General features: G+C 33.4%; 2 protein-coding genes and 1 pseudogene across 2 annotated transcripts; 1 reads left to right on the top strand and 2 right to left on the bottom strand.

Annotated features, from left to right (window-relative positions):
- Positions 1-1668: 1668 nt before the first annotated feature.
- Positions 1669-3907, bottom strand: LOC140177172 (uncharacterized). The gene is made up of 5 exons (XM_072210001.1): positions 3829-3907; positions 3550-3734; positions 2680-2742; positions 2421-2553; positions 1669-1736 (listed from the first exon to the last, which is right to left on the bottom strand). Exons 1-5 carry the CDS (start codon positions 3905-3907, stop codon positions 1669-1671), a joined length of 528 nt encoding a protein of 175 aa, XP_072066102.1.
- Positions 3908-7004: 3097 nt separating this feature from the next.
- Positions 7005-14759, top strand: LOC112729031 (putative lactoylglutathione lyase; annotated as a pseudogene).
- A 191-nt stretch (positions 14760-14950) lies between these two features.
- On the bottom strand, positions 14951-16596 carry LOC140177171 (VAN3-binding protein-like). Its single transcript, XM_072210000.1, has 5 exons — positions 16475-16596; positions 15578-15696; positions 15415-15464; positions 15230-15287; positions 14951-15147 (listed from the first exon to the last, which is right to left on the bottom strand). Exons 1-5 carry the CDS (start codon positions 16594-16596, stop codon positions 14951-14953), a joined length of 546 nt encoding a protein of 181 aa, XP_072066101.1.
- Between the last annotated feature and the right edge of the window lie 1867 nt (positions 16597-18463).

Genomic DNA, 18463 nt, shown 5'->3' with positions numbered 1-18463 from the left:
AGCATGAAGACATGCATGGTTTAAGTGTGGGGAGGTTTGATAAACCCTAATTTTGTGGTTTATCTTGTGCTGATTTGAGGGGATTTTGTCAATATATTCCGCACTTATCCACTTGAATTGCATGGTTTTGTATCTCCATCCGTGTTTGACCTTGTGATTGAAAACAAGCTTATTTGAGCCGGAATTGCTATATTTTGATCTCTTCTATTACCACTCGATGCCGTGACGTGTTTGTTCAGTGATTTTAGAGTTTCAGAGCAAGATTGGTCTAGAAGAGGAGAAGGAAGCATGCACCAGTGAAGAAAAATGGAGCTTTGGAGCCTTGGAGTTCAGTCATCGACGCGCACGTGCACCTGGCACGCACGCGTGGATGCGTACTATTGTGGCCACTCGCATATATCTGACGTTCCCGTGTACATTGGAAGAATCGTCATCGGCGCGCACGCGTACCGTGCGCGTACGCGTGGATTCAGGAGCTCATCGGCGCGCGCGCGCACCTGGCGCACATGCGTCGTGACCAGCACGTGACCTCATTAATGAAATTGTGGCTGGCGATTTCTGAGGCCTGGAGGGGCCTAATTGAAGGCTAGCTCTGCATGGAAATGACCCAGGGATTGTAGGAGCAAGGGGGGGATCACACATTAGACACTTAGACACATTTTGAGTTTTTGGGTAGTTTTTGTTCATCTAGAGAGGAAACTCTTCTTCCTCCCTAGATCTAGCTTGATTTTGATCTCCCATTGTGAAATTACTGGATTGGATCTTGTTGTTTGATACTCTTGTTTACTCAATTTGAATCCTCTAGTGTTATTTTGTTTAGATCTTATCTTGATTATGTTGTCTTGTTGCTTATAAATTTTCTACCCCAATTCATGAACATTGTGGGTGTTGATTTCTATGAATATGTTGATGCTTCTTGTGATTGCTAGTGTTAATTGTGTAGTTTCTATAGATGATTATTAGTGGGTCCTCGTAATTCTCAATTTAATTGTAATTTGAACATGTCTCTATTTAGTGTATTATATGTATTTGATGAAATGTTTGCTTTAATTATGGAGTAGTTTCTATTACTCTTGGTCTAAGTTATGAGAATTGGGTGACCTTGAGTCATTGGGTCTCATTGGATTGTTGATTGGAGAACCCTTAGTGACCAAATTGACACCCATTAACACCAACCCACTACTAATTAGTAGATTGGTTGGGACTTATGGGTTGAAATTGGTCAAACCACTTGACGTACCTCAACCCTAGGAGTAAATGTTACGTACTTAAGGTTCTTTGAGGTAGACTTAGTGAGTTTGGTTCGTCACAATTGGCTAATTATAGTTGAAGACAAGGATAGAGACCCCAATTCCCATGCTTAGTCAAGAGTACCTTTGATTCATATTTGAAAAACCAAAATTCTTAGTTGCTAGTTCTTGATTTAGTTAATTGCTTAAATTTAGAGTTTCTTGCATTTTAAGATTTCTTGCATGACATGCTTGGTAGTTAATTTTCATCACCATGATTCTCAACCCTGTATTTCTGATCAATGCTAATGCACATGCTTGCCCATTCTTCGTGAGACGACCCGGAGTCTAAATACTCTGGTTACATTCTTATTTGTGGTTAGCACTTGTGACAACCACCCTTTCTTAATTTGGGATTGAGGATTGATTATCGGTTGGGCTATACTAACAACGGAAGTATTTTGTGGAATTCCGAACCGGTATACCTTCCATCAACTCCACCAAATCCTGCTCATGGAATATAGCAAAGTTAAGTTTGACTCATTTAATAAATGAGCTCAAATTTTTAGCTCAAGCTCAATAGCTCACCGGCTTAAGAGCTTAGCTTATAAAGTAACTAACAAATTGAGCTAAAAATAGCTCACATGCTATTAGGAACAAGTTAAACTATCGAAATTGCACCAAAAAACTCATATCGCTATGAAAAATAACCAAATAAGATTTCTATGAATGACAAAGAAGTCTCAAAAGATTTAAAAACGTGACAAAATTAACAAAAATATCATATGTTTTTTTACATAAATGATAAAGGAATTTTGTATTTAGCAAACAACTTGTGCGTTTTATTTTAAATTCAATCATTCACAAAAAACATTGAAAAATTCCTTGACAAATCACCAAATTTTAACTATGACAAAGTCTCATTTTTCTAATAATACTTGCAAAAAATCGCATCGAAATCTAATATCTAAAGTATTTTATGAAAAAATATAACTAATATCCAGTTAGTTTTCTTACTTTTTAAATCTTTTGGAGCTTATTTGTTATCTTTCTAGGTTATTTTTATTAGCGGCATAAACTTTCGAGTACCATTCTTGTTAGTTTATTTTTAGAAAAGTATCTCTTCATGAAACAAGGAAACTAAATGAACAAGATATAGCAATAGTTTCAAATAGATCATTTGCTTCATACCATATATAGCTTCCATGTTATTTTCCTTGTAAACACCAAAAGGTGATCCATGGACAGAGAGAAGCATCTCGCTAGGTTTCAGCAGCCTAAGGGTTTTGGGTGTCATCCCAACAGACAAGCGCTGACTACTCACCTGCAAAAGGCAACAAATCCAAATCAATCACAACTGTTTAAAAAATAGCCTCAGCAATGAATACTAGAGTTCATAAAGTCATCCATAAAAAACAGAAAGTAAAAAATAAAGGGAGAAAATTCGGACATTGGGAGTCTGAAGACCTTCTTGACTTGTGAGAGTCTGAGCTTCACATGGCTCCTTAAAAACCTATGTAACAGACATTCAATCAATTCATATTATCACAATACATTGCAATCACTAATTAGTTTTTATTTGCAAGCTGTTTAAGTTATTCATAATAGATTTAGCAGTGTATGCAATGAAACTAGTAATAGAGACAAGTTCTCTTCCATCTGCACATGAAAGGATCCTAAATGAATAGCAACATTTCTCATTCAAATCAATTCGTGGATGCTTCAGCACATCATGGAAATGAGAATGGAAGTGCTATATTAATGTTGCTCCTACACAGCTACCCTAATTTTATGTCGCATCAAGTCCAATGTAAGTGACCCAAACAAGCCAGCTAAGGATGTTACAAAATACAATTAATCAAAGTGCACAGAAAAGATAGAGAACATACAAAGTCCTTACAATGAAGATTTTCATCACCAAGAAATCTTGTTCTCCCTACCAACAAAGAAGTAAACTAACAAGTATCAACTACAATCTATGCCAAAATGTATAAGAACTATAATATCTATAGTAAAATCGTTCAAAATTGAAGGAACTCAAACATTTTAAGGGGCAGAACAATAGTATGTTTCGTAACATACATTTCCATTTTTTTAAATTCAATTTAGGAAACTTTAATTCAGATATAAAATGAGTTAAATCGAAAGAGAAAACACTACCAGTATTGCTAGAGTATTCAAAATCACCAAACTGAGGAACCGAAAAAGGACATTCCGAAGGAAAAGCAATCGAAAGCCTCTAGAATAGAGAAGCGTGCAAATCTCTTCCTACACCACCACAAGTCATGGACATTCTGCTCCCTCTCTCTTTCTACTTCACATCAAATTTTCCATTCCCTTCATCTTTCACAATTGAGGGATTCGGTAAGGTTTCTTCGAAGACCTGCAGCATTGGCTTCCGGAGCTGTTCCTCACTGAAACACGACCGAACCAAACGAAGTTCCATCAACAATCGCTCAATCTCAACATTACGAACCACCTTAATTGCACTGATTTGACGCTCCACTGCCACAAACACACAGGTAGAGGTTTAATAAAAATAAATAAATAGTGAAAACTTTATGCTGATCAAGAAATTTGTTATTTGATTTTGCTGTACCTTCGATTTCAAGCTCTTTGAATTGAGGTTGCTGCATTTGGGTTTTAAGTTCCTTCAATTGAGTTGATTGTTTGACCATTTTCTTCGCTCTACGCCTTGGAAATTTTGCCTTTAATATACTAAAACTTATATAGTAAGAAAAAAGGGCTACAAATCTACAATTATAGTTATCAGAACTGAATCGGCAATCCACCCGGTCATATGACCGGGTCACTAGTTAAACCGATGGATCACTGATTCACTCGGTTGACCCGGTCATAATTTAAAAAATATAAAATTATATAAATGAAATTAAAATTACATATTAAAACTTAAAATGCAAGTCTTTACAAACATAATAATAATAATAATAATCAAATGTTAATTTTTAGACAACTAATGATGCAAAAATAGATAATAAACTAGTTTCTAGTACAAAATAATTTCTTTATTTAAATAAACAAGAGTAAGCAAAAGATAACATAATCGATAATCAAGTCCAAGTGATCTTAAAATCGACATCTATATTTTCATAGGACAAATTTGGAGCTTGATCAACATTTTCCTCACTTTGATTTGCATCTATATCTTCCATAAGAAACACTGCATTATGATGTTATGCAGAACATCTGAAACAGAGAAAGAAGAGTTTGAAGAGAGAGGTACAAGAAACTAGTGAACTGAATTAACTTCATCTTATTCTTCCATCAATGAATCAATTCTACACACCTCTTAGAGGGATGCAAGAGCTTTAGTTATAACAGAGTTGAAAAAGAGAAAAAGATCAGACATCAGAATAACAAACCCTAACTAACTGTACCAAACTGATTTTGTTATTGACTAACTCTCTTATCTCTTATCCCTTAACATAGAGCAACAAAAGATTTAGCATTTTTTAAGCAACACAACAAGAAGGTTCAGTAACAAATTCAACTCAAGTCAGTTATCCAGTAACAAATTCTACTTCTAGTAACAACCACATTTATGATAGGTTCAACATCAAATTCAACTTAACAACAAATTCTACTTCTAGAGTTCTAGCAACAAATTCAGCTTTGATAACTATGATAACTTTCACGCAGCAACAAAAACATAAACTATGATATAACAAATTTCAGCAACACATTCAGCAACAAATTATTTTGGCAACAAAATCAAAGTGCAGTGATGCAACAACAAAATTGAAACAGAAAGAACAGGGAAAACTCACCAAATCGGGTTGCACGAAGGAATCTGAGAGCGAAGGAGAAGCTGATGGCGAGGAAGAAGCTGACGGCAAGGCTCAAAGCAAGAAGACGACAACGAAAACCAGTTCACCGGGATCTGTTGCCTCTGTTACCGGTGATGAAGAGCGTAGGGAAGTGAGAGATCGAGACTAGGTGTGAGATAGAGACCGTGAGAAGCAAGAAGATGACCACCACCACCACCCGAGGGACCAGATGCGGTTCCATTTGCTTCTGCCGCCAGCGAAGCGAGCGCAGGGGCATGGGACCGTGACGACGACCAAGGTGAGTGGACGAGGTGAGAGACTGAGAGAGCGACGAGGTGAGGCCGTGAGAGACTGAGAGTGTCAAGGTGAGGGGAGAGACGAGAGAGGGACTATTGAGTACTGAGTTCTGACTGCCGAGCTAGAGACGGAGAGAGCACAGAAATTCAAGAGTCTTAGATTTGGCATTTGGGCATAGAGTTTCATTGAAAGGTGAAGGGGAGGAAGGGGTTATGAAACGACGCTGTTTCAGGTATTAAAAAGAAAAAAAAATAAAAACGACCTGGACCGGGTTAAATTAATCAGCTGGGTCATCGGGTTTCACGAAAACCCGTCGGGTCGAACCAGGTCTGTTGCACAATCAATTGAATGAGTGGCTCGATCTAGTCAGGTGACCGAGTGATCGGGTTTTCAGTCGAATCGGCGAGTCGAGCCGGGTTTGATAACTATGTCTACAATAGACTATAAATAAAGACACAAATATCCTACATAATATAATTTGCAACATTCATATACAGGTCTCCAACATTCATTAAAAGTTTTCACCTATCGTCATTTTAATCTACATTATTATTTAATAGACAAAAAATTACAGCAGATGGATAGCTTTTTGTCATCTCCCAAAGCAATCACTCAATATTTTCTCACAACATTCTTTATTATTTTTTCTCCATCTTTTGTTATATGTCCATTCCCTTTGTAGCATTTAGTAACATGATACATATATAGAGATATCTTTTAGTCATCACAATATATTTTTAGATGTCCTTTATATCAATGTATATCTCAACTTTCTTTCTTCCTTCTTTCTTTCTCTTTTTATTTCTTTCTCTTTTTTTGCTTAACTTATTTTCTTCATTGACATCTTTTGATTGTAAACTATTAATTTTTTTAATCCAAAATGGGATGAAAGTGATCCCAGAGACTGTGTTTCTTCAACTTCTCAACTTTTTCAATGAATAATAATATTCTGTGTGATCTGATATATTTCTATTAACAAATTAACATAGACAATAATAAAAGACAAGAATATGGTTGGTTTAACAAGCAGTCATCAATTGCATAGCCATAAAAGAGTCTCATTAAATGACAAGCAAATTAAGGCCCCAGAATGTTAACTAATTCATTCTTTTATAAAGCAGCAAGGTTTAATCATACACAAGCAAATTAAGCCTCTATTTGGGAAGAACACATCACAAATATTAAAAAGCTCTCACTGAATTGAATAAAGTTTAATCGCACTGTATTTTCATCTCATAACGAGGCAACCCAGAACTAGTCTAATAAAAAAGATAAATGAACAAAGAAATTTAAAAATTGAACTAATCCATATTCTTAACTGATCAAGTCATCAATATTCAATAATCAATTAATCAAAAATCAAGAGATGCACAGAAAAGTAGAAGAAGAAACACGCCATCAATGTCCATTCCATTAAGCAAATTCTAGTGCCAAAGTTCTATCATTCCAGAAAATAACACAAACCAATCATACAAAATAAAATAGTTTAAAAATAAATAAATTCAATTCACAGAGGAAGAGAAAAAATATTTAGATAAAATAAAACAAGAGACATAAATTTAGGTTCCAAAATGAGAAATGACAAAAAATAGAAGATGAAGAAGGAGAACACATACCTAATTTTTTGAAGGAAGGAGACGTTCGTTGTAGTGCTGGCAGCATAGTTTGCAGGCGGCGGCGGAGGCTGCTAATGGATAAAACAGCGGCGGTGTGCGTAGAGAAAGCAAAAGGTTGGAGAGAGTACAGAGTAGAGAGCGCAACAGCAGCGGAGAGAGGAGAGGAGAGCAGATCGGCATCGAGCTCAAAGGTTGCAGCGTCAACAGTAACAACAACGGTGTGCAATGAAAAAATTGGAGGGATGCTGGAGAAAGAAGTGGCTGCCGTTCTGGTTTATGACAGAGCGAGAAACTCAGGGACTGGAAGAAGAAGATTGGGGATTTGAAAGTAGTGGATATTGTTGGATAAGCAAAGAGAAAATGGGATGTCTAGTTGTTGGGGTATTTTTTGGGGGGTTTGTCACTCATGTATTAATTTGAAATCTTTAGATTTTTTATTTTTGTTAATAGTTTATTAGTTTAACAATATTTCTTTATATTTAAAGATAAAACTAAAATTATGATTAAAAATCAAATATTTAAAATTTAAACAATAAAATTTAAGAGACTAAATTGGAATAATTTAAAATAGTTTAAATATTTTAATAATAAACTATGTCAAAATATAACAAATTAGAGGAGGAGAAATTGAGTGTGACTAACTTACATCCTATATATGTATACTTTATAAAAATATGTTATAGGTGGGTATTAAACCAAGGACCTCTCACTTAGTGCAAAACTCTAGAAAATCCTAAAAAATCCTAAAAAAATCCTAGAAAACCCTAAAAAACCCTAAAAAATAATGAAAAATCCTAGAAAACCCTACATAACCCTAGAAAACTTTAGAAAAATACTAGAAAATCCTAGAAAAACCCTAGAAAATAATAGAAAAATCCTAGAAAAATCTAAAAAATCCTAGAAAACCCCTAAAAATTTCTAAAAACCATAAAAAACCCTAGAAAATCCTAAAATCCTAGAAAACCCTAGAAAACTTTAGAAAACACCAAAAAACCCTAGATAAACCAAGAAAAACCTAGAAAACCTTAGAGAATCCTAAAAAACACTAAAGAACCCTAGAAAACCCTAAGAAAATCCTAAAAACCCATAGAAAATTCTAAAAATCCTAGAAAATCCTAGAAAATCCTAAAAAATTCTAAGTACCCTAACAAACCCTACAAAACCTTAGAAAACCCTAGAAAATCCTAAATAACCCTAGAAAATCCAAGAAAAATCCTAAAACCCTAGAAAACCCTAGATAATCCTAGAAAACTCTAGAAAAACCCTAGAAAATCCTAGAAAACCCTAAAAAATCATGGAAAAATCCTACAAAACCCTAGAAAACTCTAGATAACCCTAGAAAACTTTACAAAAATCCTAGCAAACCCTAGAAAACTCTAGAAAAACCCTAGACAACAATAGAAAAACCCTAGAAAACCCTAGAAAAATCTAGAAAACCCTCGAAAAACTCTAAAAAAAAAATCCTAAAAACCATAAAAAAAACTCCTAAAAATACCTAGAAAACCATGAAAAACCCCAGAAAAACCTTGAAAACCTTAGAAAATCCTAGAAAAACCCTAAAAAATCCTGGATAACCAAAAAAAATCCTTGAAAACCCTAGATAACACTAAAAAATCCTAGAAAAACCATAGAAAATCCTAAAATACACTAAAGAACACTAGAAAACCCTAAAAAGTCATAGAAAATACAAAAAACCCTAGAAAATCCTAAAAATCTTAGAAAATCCTAAAAACACTAGAAAACTCTAAAAAAACCTAAGCACCCAAACAAACCCGAGAAAATACCAGAAAACTCCAAAACACCCTAGAAAATCCTAGATAACCCTAGAAAATCTAAGAAAAACCCTAAAAAATCTTAGAAAACCCTAGATAACACTAGAAAACCCTAGAAAAACCCTAGAAAATTCTAAAAAAACCTAGAAAATCCTAAAAACCCTAGAAAACTCTAGAAGATCCTAGAAAACGCTAGAAGATCCTAGAAAATCCTAGAAAAACCCTAGGAAACCCTAGGAAACTCTAGAAAATCCTAAAAAACACTAAAAAACCTAAGAAAACCCTAAAACCCTAAAAAACTCTAAAAAACCCTAGAAAATCGTAGATAACCCTAGAAAACTCGAGAAAAGCCCTAGAAAAACCAATAAAACCCTAAAAAATCCTAGAAAACTCTAAAACTTATAGAAAATCTTAGATAACCCTAGAAAACTCTAGAAAAAACTACTAAACCCTAAAAAATCCTAGAAAACCCTAAAAAATCCTAGAAAACCTTAGATAACCCTAGAAAAACCTAAGAAAATCCTGAAAATCCTAAAAAACCTTAGAAAATCCTAAAAGCCCCTAAAATTTCCTAAAAACCCTAGAAAATCCTAAAACACCGTAGAAAACCCTAGATAACCCTAGAAAACTTTAGAAAAACCCTAAAAAATGCTAGAAAATACTAGAAAAACCCTAGAAATCCTAGAAAACCCTAAAACCCCTAGAAAACCCTAGAAAAAACCTAGAGAACCCTAAAAAACCCTAGGAAATCCTAAAAAAACTCTAAAAAACCCTAGATAACCCTAGAAAATCATAGAAAACACTAGATAACCCTAGAAAATCCTAAAAACCCTAGAAAATCCTAAAAAACTCTAAAAAATCATAGATAACTCTAGGAAACCCTAGAAAAACCTAAATAACCCTAGAAAACTTTAGATAACCTAGAAAATCCTAAAAATCCTAGAAAACCCTAAAAATCCTAGAAAAATCTTAGGAAATCCTAATAAACCCTAAAAGTCCTAGAAAACCCTAAAAAAAACCTAGAAAAACCCTAGAAAACCCTAAAAAAATCTTGAAAAAGATTAGAAAAATCCTAAAAAATCGTAGAAAAAACTAGAAAACCCTAGAAAATCTTAAAAACCCTAGAAAACCCTAGAAAAACCTTGAAAACCTTAGAAAAAACCTAGAAAGTCCTAGAAAATCTTAGAAAATCCTAGAAAACCCTAAATAACCTAGAAAACCCTAGAAAACTCTAGAAAAATCCTAGAAAACCCTAAAAAATTCTAGAAAACCCTAGAAAATCCTTGATAAACCTAGAAAAGCCTAGAAAACCCTAGATAACCCTAGAAAACCCAAGAAAAACTAGAAAATACTAAAAAACCCTAGAAAACCCTAGAAAATCTTAGAAAATCCTAAAAATCTGTAAAAAAAACCATAGATAATCCTAAAAAATCCTAGAAAACCCTAGAAAATACTAAAAAATCCTAGAAAATCCTAGAAAACCCTAGATAACCCTAGAAAACCCTAGAAAATCCTAAAAAACCCTAGATAATCCTAGAAAATCTTAGAAAAAACCTAGAAAATCCTAGAAAACCCTAAAAAAACCTTAGAAAATCCTAAAAAAGCCTTAGAAAATCCTAAAAAAATCTTAGAAAATCCTAGAAAACCATAGATAACACTAGAAACCTAGAAAATCCTTGAAAATCATAGAAAAACCTATAAAACCCTAGAAAACCCTAAAAAACTCTAGAAAACCCTAATATACCCTAAAAAACCATAAAAAATCCTAAAAATCCTAGAAAACCCTAAAACCCTTAGAAAATCCTAGATAACCCTAGATAAATATAGAAAATCCTAGAAAACTCTAAAAAAACCTTAGAAAATCTTAGATATCCCTAGAAAACCCTAAAAAAATCCTAGAAAACCCTAGATAACCCTAGAAAACTTTAGAAAAACCCTAAAAAATCCTAGAAAACACTAGAAAAATCCTAAAAAACGCTAGAAAATAATAGAGAAACCCTAGAAAAGCCTAGAAAAATCTAGAAAATCCTAGAAAAACCCTAAAAATCCTAAAAACTATAAAAAAACCCTAGAAACCCAAAAAATCCTAAAAAACCCTAGAAAACCCTAGAAAAAACCTAGCAAACCCTAGATAACCCTAGAAAAACCCTAGAAAACTCTAGAAAATCCTTGGATTCCGATCACCATCAACCACGTTCACGTCAACGCCGAGAAGAATTCCATCGGAGGGTTATTCCCTTCAACAAATAGGGACGATGCCGAGACTTCAGGTTCTGTCCCTTTCAACAAATAACTTTTTAGGTTCGGTCCTCACTTCGTTGTTGTGCGATTCTTTGTCCATTCAAATTTTAAGCTTGTCTTTAATTTTCTCACGAGAGTTTTCGAGCTGCAAAGTACAAAGAACTGCATTAACTCGGGTTGAAGTGAGTCTTTGAATTAGAGCAACTTGGTGGGTTGTTGTTGTTGTTCTTGTTCTTGATTATGAAGGTTATAATCTTCTGCCATTTTTATTTTTTTGAATCAGTTTATTGAGATTTTTCGATTTCTTTTCTTTATTCTGTTTAGAAATAAGATTAAGGGGAAGATATGATGATAATAGTGGCGGTAGTGGTAAGGGGTTTGGTGATGGGGTATTTGGAAGAGAGACAAAATAATATTTTGGAAATGATGAAAGTAAATAGATTTTGAAGGGTAAAATTGAAAAAAAAATAGTGTTGACCATAGTTTGATCAGAAAATTTGAGAATAAGGATAAAATTGATGCAAATCGAAAAAATTAAAGATAAAATTGAAACAAATTAAAACTTAAGAATATTTTTAAAATTTTTAACAAATTTCAAGAACAAAAAATATACTTTACCTTAAAAATTATACATCTTCAATCTTTGTTTTTAGTCTGTATCTTCAACCTTCTTCCCCCATCTACCCCCAAGTTGCAATGGTAATAAACTAGGCCAATTCTTGCATAAACTTCTTTTGTTATTCTAAAAAGAACCACATCATTGTATTTTACCATGTGGTTTTGTTTTGTACATAGATTGTAGGAGCATGCATTTTACAACTCAAAATTCATGCCAACGATACCCTTTTTTTTTTCTAAAAGTTAAAATAATCATCGAATACTAACAAAACTAGTAATTTAATTTGTCAATATGTTTTTCTTCTTTCTTGAGATTCAACACATATTGTATACTAACAAAATCACGATGGTAAATAATAAATATGCGCAATTTGGAAATTTAAGACTGAATTTTTATACAAAGGTTTTGCCAAATGAATTGATGAAAGAAATTAAAACGAGCAGACTCAATGATGTAAATAAAAGCCCAAACTCTACAAAACGCTGTAGTTACAATGGGCTAAAGCCCAATCTAATAAAATCCCGTTAACAATAATTACTGTCCATGCATGATGCATGGTGGATAGAGCTGTTTGGTTTAGGTAGTCAGGAAGAAGAGAACAAGGCAACTAGCATCATTAGCAATTTACAACATTGCCAAATGGCAATGGAAATGGCCATGACCTCATCCTTAATGTTATCAACAACTTGTTCTTTCAGTTTCCTTCTATCACTATATGCATTTCCTCTTACAACCCTAACCCTTCTAGAAGACTAGCTCTCTTTCACCTTCTTTCGGGTCCTTTTGGTAATTAACCTCCATTCACATCAGCTTTATTATTATCCATTTGATACTTAGAGTTAATTAATTATATTATCACTCTGTTTATATTAACAGAATTGTTATGGCAATTTGTTCAGCTATTCCACATTCCCAATCTCTGTTATTTGGTGTAAAAGGTTTAGAATTGTTTAGAGTAGCAGAGGCTAATGCAGCAGAGAATCTAATTCAACCAGAGCAAAACTTGTTTGAATGGGTCAAAAATGACAATAGAAGATTCTTACATGTTGTGTACCGTGTTGGGGACTTGGATAAGACTATAAAGTATGCTACCTATGATGCTTCAATTGCCCTAAATTAATGCAATTATTATACTATATTCTTGAATCTTGATTACATTTTTGGAATGTGTATATATATTTAGGTTTTACACTAAGTGCCTTGGCATGAAGCTGTTGAGAAAACGTGATATACCTGAAGAAAGATACACAAATTCTTTTCTTGGATATGGCCCTGAAGATTCCAATTTTACAGTTGAGCTTACCTACAGTGAGTTTAGATGTGCAAGATACAAACTTTTGTTTAGCATAAAATAGTTTGTGCTTCTCTTGTTTCTTGTTTGTATTTCTTGATCATTGCAGATTATGGAGTGGACAAGTATGACATTGGAAATGAGTTTGGTCATTTGGGTGTTGTAGTTGAAGATGTAAGCTCCTATTATAGAACAATTAGAAAACAAAGCATGATTGTTGATATTGTAGAATTATGCAACAACAACTTAAAACTCAAATAGAGTCTCCAATTGAACACATTGGTGCATTAAGAACCAATTTATATTTTTCATGAACATTAGTTACCAGCTTATCTAACATCACCAGCCAATTAATCAATGTGTGTTATTATCTTCAAACTATAAAATTCTCACAGGAAGTTAAAAACTAAATGGTCTTTTTAAGAGTGATTTTTGGTACATTTACTTTTATTGATGCTCAATTTTCATGTATGCTGCATGTCTCTGTCAAATTTCTGACTTAAATTATGATGATTATTATCCTTACTCCAATTTCTAGGCTGCCAAGGTAGTTGATCTGATAAAAGCAAAAGGTGGAAAGGTTATCAAGGAACCAGGGCCTGTCAAAGGTGGCAGCACAGTAACTTCTTTCATCCAAGATCCTGATGGTTATGAATTTGAACTCTTGGAAAGAGGACTTACTTCCGAACCCCTATGCTAAGTGTCACTTCGTGTAGGTGATCTTGACCATGCCATAGTCTTCTATCAGAAAGTGAGTGTTTTCTACTCCTATTAGGATGAAAATGTGAAAGGTTCTTTCATGAAGTGAATTCCATCTTTCTTTCATGTATTAATATTTTTCCTTTTTTTTATGGATTTCAAAAGGCTATTGGCATGAAACTTCTGCATAGGAAAGACAATCCTGAGCACAAGGTAAACTTATGCTGGTGGCAATTATTAATATCATGCGCAAGTTGGCTTGTTTGGTTTCTGTTTTCATTTTCAGTAACCTTTGCTTATTAGATTTTGTGAAGAAAAAAAGTAAAAACAAAAAACATGATTTTATTGATTTTTAGCTATCAATTGTCATTGATTCTGATTGGTTTACAGAATACAGTTGCCACAATGGGGTATGGTCCTGAAGATAAGAACACTGTTCTAGAACTTACATATATCTACGGAATCACTAATTATGACAAAGGAAATGGCTATGGACAGGTAGATACTATTTATTTTCCATTTTCGAAAGTGGTTTTATTGATTTTTGTGTTGTTCTCCGTGTCTATTTTCTATATCTTACTGTTAGAATGTAACTCATTTATGTGTTTGCACATATTGCAATAGGCACAAATGATGTGTATAAGAGTGCAGAAGCAATCAAATTGTGTGGAGGCAAGATTATTCGTGAACCTGGGCCGCTGCCAGTTATCAACACCAAGATAGCAGTTTGCTTGGACCCCGGACCCTGATGGTTGGAAATTGGTATGCATAACCTTTCCATCTATTTGATTGTATGGGATTTATTATGTGCTTCTTCTAAGACTTCAACCAGGTCAACTATCATGATGAATTCATGGGTGGTTTGTGTATGATATGTAATTAGAGAGGAATGAATCATATGTGAAATAACGTTAGAAATACTAGGAAAATATATTTTGTTTTAAACACCATGCCGACTCACACTATCCACGGTTGAACGGGGTGAGTCGGATGACTTGCGATGCAAGATATGTACACCTAACATAACTCAAAATACTATTTACCACTACTGCTTTTTCTCTATACCTATCATCTGAGTTCCCCTTTCATTTATACCCGAGACTTTGGCATAGAATGATACCATCTTATTGTATTTTAAAGTTTGACTTGTGTATTACTTATGCAGGCTTTTGTTGATAATGCTGATTTCCTGAAGGAATTAGAGTGACAATGTAACGGTTCTAGATCATATGCCTCTTCATTGAAATCATTGTACTCTATCAATGTCCTTGGTGAAATTTTACAGTTATTCTATCAAATGTACATCTTTATAAGCATCTCACAAAGTAAAAGTAAAAGAGAAGTAGAAAAAGCAACCCCATATCAGCCATTTTATTTTTTCTTATTTTCTATTTATATTTATGCCGCTTTGGCACGGCAATTCAACATATACTGAATCCCATCAAGCCAGAACTGTTTGTCTCTTTTACTCTCACATTCAAACTCTATTATCCTTTCTGCAGTTTTAATTCCGAAATATGCCCTCTTTTCTATTAAGTCTTCTTTCTCTCTTCCCGGCCAAGCTTGGACATCACTGTAGACTCCGGTGACTATACCTGCGATTTTATAGGCCATACCTTAAAGCATTGGTTTTCAGATTGTGGGAAAGAATAGTTATGAATGAAACTTTGAGCTTACATTTCTTCTTTTTGGTGAATGTTCCTACCATGTGCTTGCTCTTCATTTTTGCTATAACCTGTTGTAATTTTGTTAGAACATTCCATGTAATTATTTAATTGGAGATATCAACAAAATCAGTGGTTATGATTATCTCCTATGCCTATTATTTTTTGATGGATTTTTGAGGGTCTTCTAGCAATTACCTGTAAATTTGAATTCATATTGAAAGATACTTGCTTCCAGTGAAGATCTCCTGCATTTGACATTCAGAAAGAAAGGGATACTTTGTGTTATAAATATAAACTTCTATGTGCATTTGCCATTTGTTTTAATTTACTTCAATTGCTATAAATATTTTAAGGATACCTTTTCTTCTACGCTTTAGAAGCTCCCCTTCTTCGAAAACAGAGTCTAGTGCCAGCAAGATGTTTGCTTCTCTTCCTTCCTCGCATTTTTCATCGACTAGAGGGATTTTTAGGGTTTTTCTAAGATTTTCTAGATTTTTCTAAGGTTTTCTAGGATTTTTCTATTGTTTTCTAGGGTTTTTAAGTGTTTTTCTAAAGTTTTCTAGGGTTATCTAAGGTTTTCTATGGTTTTGAAGGGTTTTCTAGGGTTTTTCTAGTGTTTTTTAGGATTTTTAGGATTTTCTAAGGTTTTCTAGGATTATCTAGGGTTTTCTAGGATTTTTTAGGGGTTTTCTTGAATTTTCTAGGGTTTTCTAGGGTTTGTTAGGTACTTAGGTTATTTTAGGATTTTCTAGGATTTTTATAAAGTTTTCTAGGGTTTTTTAAAGTTTTCTAGGGTTTTCCAGGATTTTTTAGGGTTTTTTAGGGTTTTCTAGGAGTTTTCTAGGATTTTTTAGGATTTTCTAGGGTATTTTTTAGGGTTTTACTCTAAGTGAGAGATCCTTGGTTTAATACCCACCTATAATATATTTTTATAACATATACATATATAGGATGTAAGTTAGTCATACTCAATTTCCAATCCTCTAATTTGTCATATTTTGACATAGTTTATTCGTAAGGTATTCAAACTATTTTAATTTATTCCAATTTAGCCTCTTAAATTTTATTGTTTAAATTTGAAATATTTGATTTTTAATCATAATTTTAATTTGATCTTTAAATATAAAAAAATATTGTTAAACTAATAAACTATTAACAAAAATGAAAAATCTAAAGATTTCAAATTAATACATGAGTGACAAACCCCCCAAAAAATACCCCAACGACTATGACATCCCATTTTTTCTTTACTTACCCAACAATACCCACTATTTTCAAATCTCCAATATTCTTCTTCCACAGCCCCTCAGTCTCCCACCCTGTCCTAGACCAGAACGGCAGCCACTTCTTTCTCCAGCATCCCTCTGATCTCTTCATTGTACACCATTACTATTGCTGTTGAGGCTGCAACCTTTGAGCTCGATGCTGATCTGCTCTCTACTCCTCTCTTCGCTGCTGCTGTGCTCTCTACTCTGTACTCTCTCTCCAACCTTTTGCTTTCTCTACGCACACCGCCACTATTCTATCCACTAGCAGCCTACGTCGCCGCCTGCAAACTCTGCTGCCAGCACTGCAACGAACGTCTCCTTCCTTCAGAAAATTAGGTATGCGTTCTCCTTCTTTATCTTCTATTTGTTGTCATTTCTCAATCTGGAACCTAAATTTGTGTCTCTTGTTTGATTTTATCTAAATATTTTTTTCCTCTTCCTCTGTGAATTGAATTTATTTATTTTTAAACTATGGTATTGTGTATGATTTTTTTGCGTCATTTTCTCTAATGATAGAGCTTTGGCACTAGAATTTGCTTAATGAAATGGACATTGATAACGTATTTTTTCTTCTACTTTTCTGTGCATCTCTTGATTTTTGATTAATTGATTATTGAATATTGATGACTTGATCAGTTAAGAATATGGATTAGTTTAATTTTTAAATTTCGCTGTTTATCTATCTTTTTTATTAGGATAGTTCTGGGTTGCCTCTATATGAGATAAAAATGCAGTGTGATTAAACTTTATTCAATTTAGGGAGAGCTTTTTAATATGTGTGATGTGTTCTTTCCAAATAGAGACTTAATTTGCTTGTGTATGATTAAACCTTGCTGCTTTATAAAAGAATGAACTAGCTAACATTCTGGGGCCTTAATTTGCTTGTGATTTGAATTTAATTAAAGACAAATGGAAGAATGAAGGCCTTAGTTTGCTTAGATTTTGCTTACCATTTTGGTTCACTAATCCATCTTCATTAAATACAATGTAATAAGTGTCTTTCATGTGATTGTTTTCAATTCTCAATTTATCTTTTATTCACGTAATGAGACTCTTTTATAGCTATGCAATTGATGACTGCTTGTTAGACCAACTATATTCCTGTCTTTTATTATTGTCTATGTTAATTTGTTAATTGAAATATATCAGATCACACAGAATATTATTATTCATTGAAAAAAGTTGAGAAGTTGAAGAAACACTATCTCTAGGATCACTTTCGTCCCATTTTGGATTAAAACAAAATTAATAGTTTCAAAAAAAAAGATGTCAAGGAAGAAAATGAGTTAAGCAAAAAAAAAGAGAAAGAAATAAAAAGAGAAAGAAAGAAGGAAGAGAGAAAAGTTGAGATATTCATTTATATAAAGGGAATCTAAAAACACATTGTGATGACTAAATTAAAAGATATCTCTATATATGTATCATGTTGCTAAATGCTACAAAGGGAATGGACATATAACAAAAGATGGAAGGAAAATAATGAAGGATGTTGTGAGGAAATATTGAGTGATTGCTTCGGAAGATGACAAAAAGCTATCCACCTGCTATAATTTTTGGTCTATTAAGTAATAATGTAGATTAAAATACGATAGGTGAAAACTTTTCATGAATGTTGGAGACCTGTATATGGATGTTGCAAATGATATTATGTAGGATTTTTTAGAGTTTTCTAGGTTTTTCTATGGTTTTTAAGGATTTTTCTAGGATTTTCTAGGGTTATCTAAGGTTTTCTAGGGTTCTCTAGTATTATCTAGGGTTTTTTTAGGATTTTACTAGAGTTTTCAAGGGTTTTTTATGGTTATCTAGGGTTTTCTAGGTTTTTTAGGGTTTTCTAGCGTTTTTAGGATTTTCTAGACTTTTTTTTTCATGGTTTTTAGAGTTTTTAGGGTTTTTCTTGTGTTTTCTAGGTTTTCTAGGATTTCTTAGGTTTTTGAGGGGTTTCAAGAATTTTCTAGGTTTTGTCTAGGTCTATCTAG

The sequence above is a fragment of the Arachis hypogaea genome, chromosome 12 (genome assembly GCF_003086295.3).
Source record: "Arachis hypogaea cultivar Tifrunner chromosome 12, arahy.Tifrunner.gnm2.J5K5, whole genome shotgun sequence".
Lineage (NCBI taxonomy): Eukaryota > Viridiplantae > Streptophyta > Magnoliopsida > Fabales > Fabaceae > Arachis > Arachis hypogaea.
This window is presented reverse-complemented; position numbering and strand designations above follow the sequence as displayed.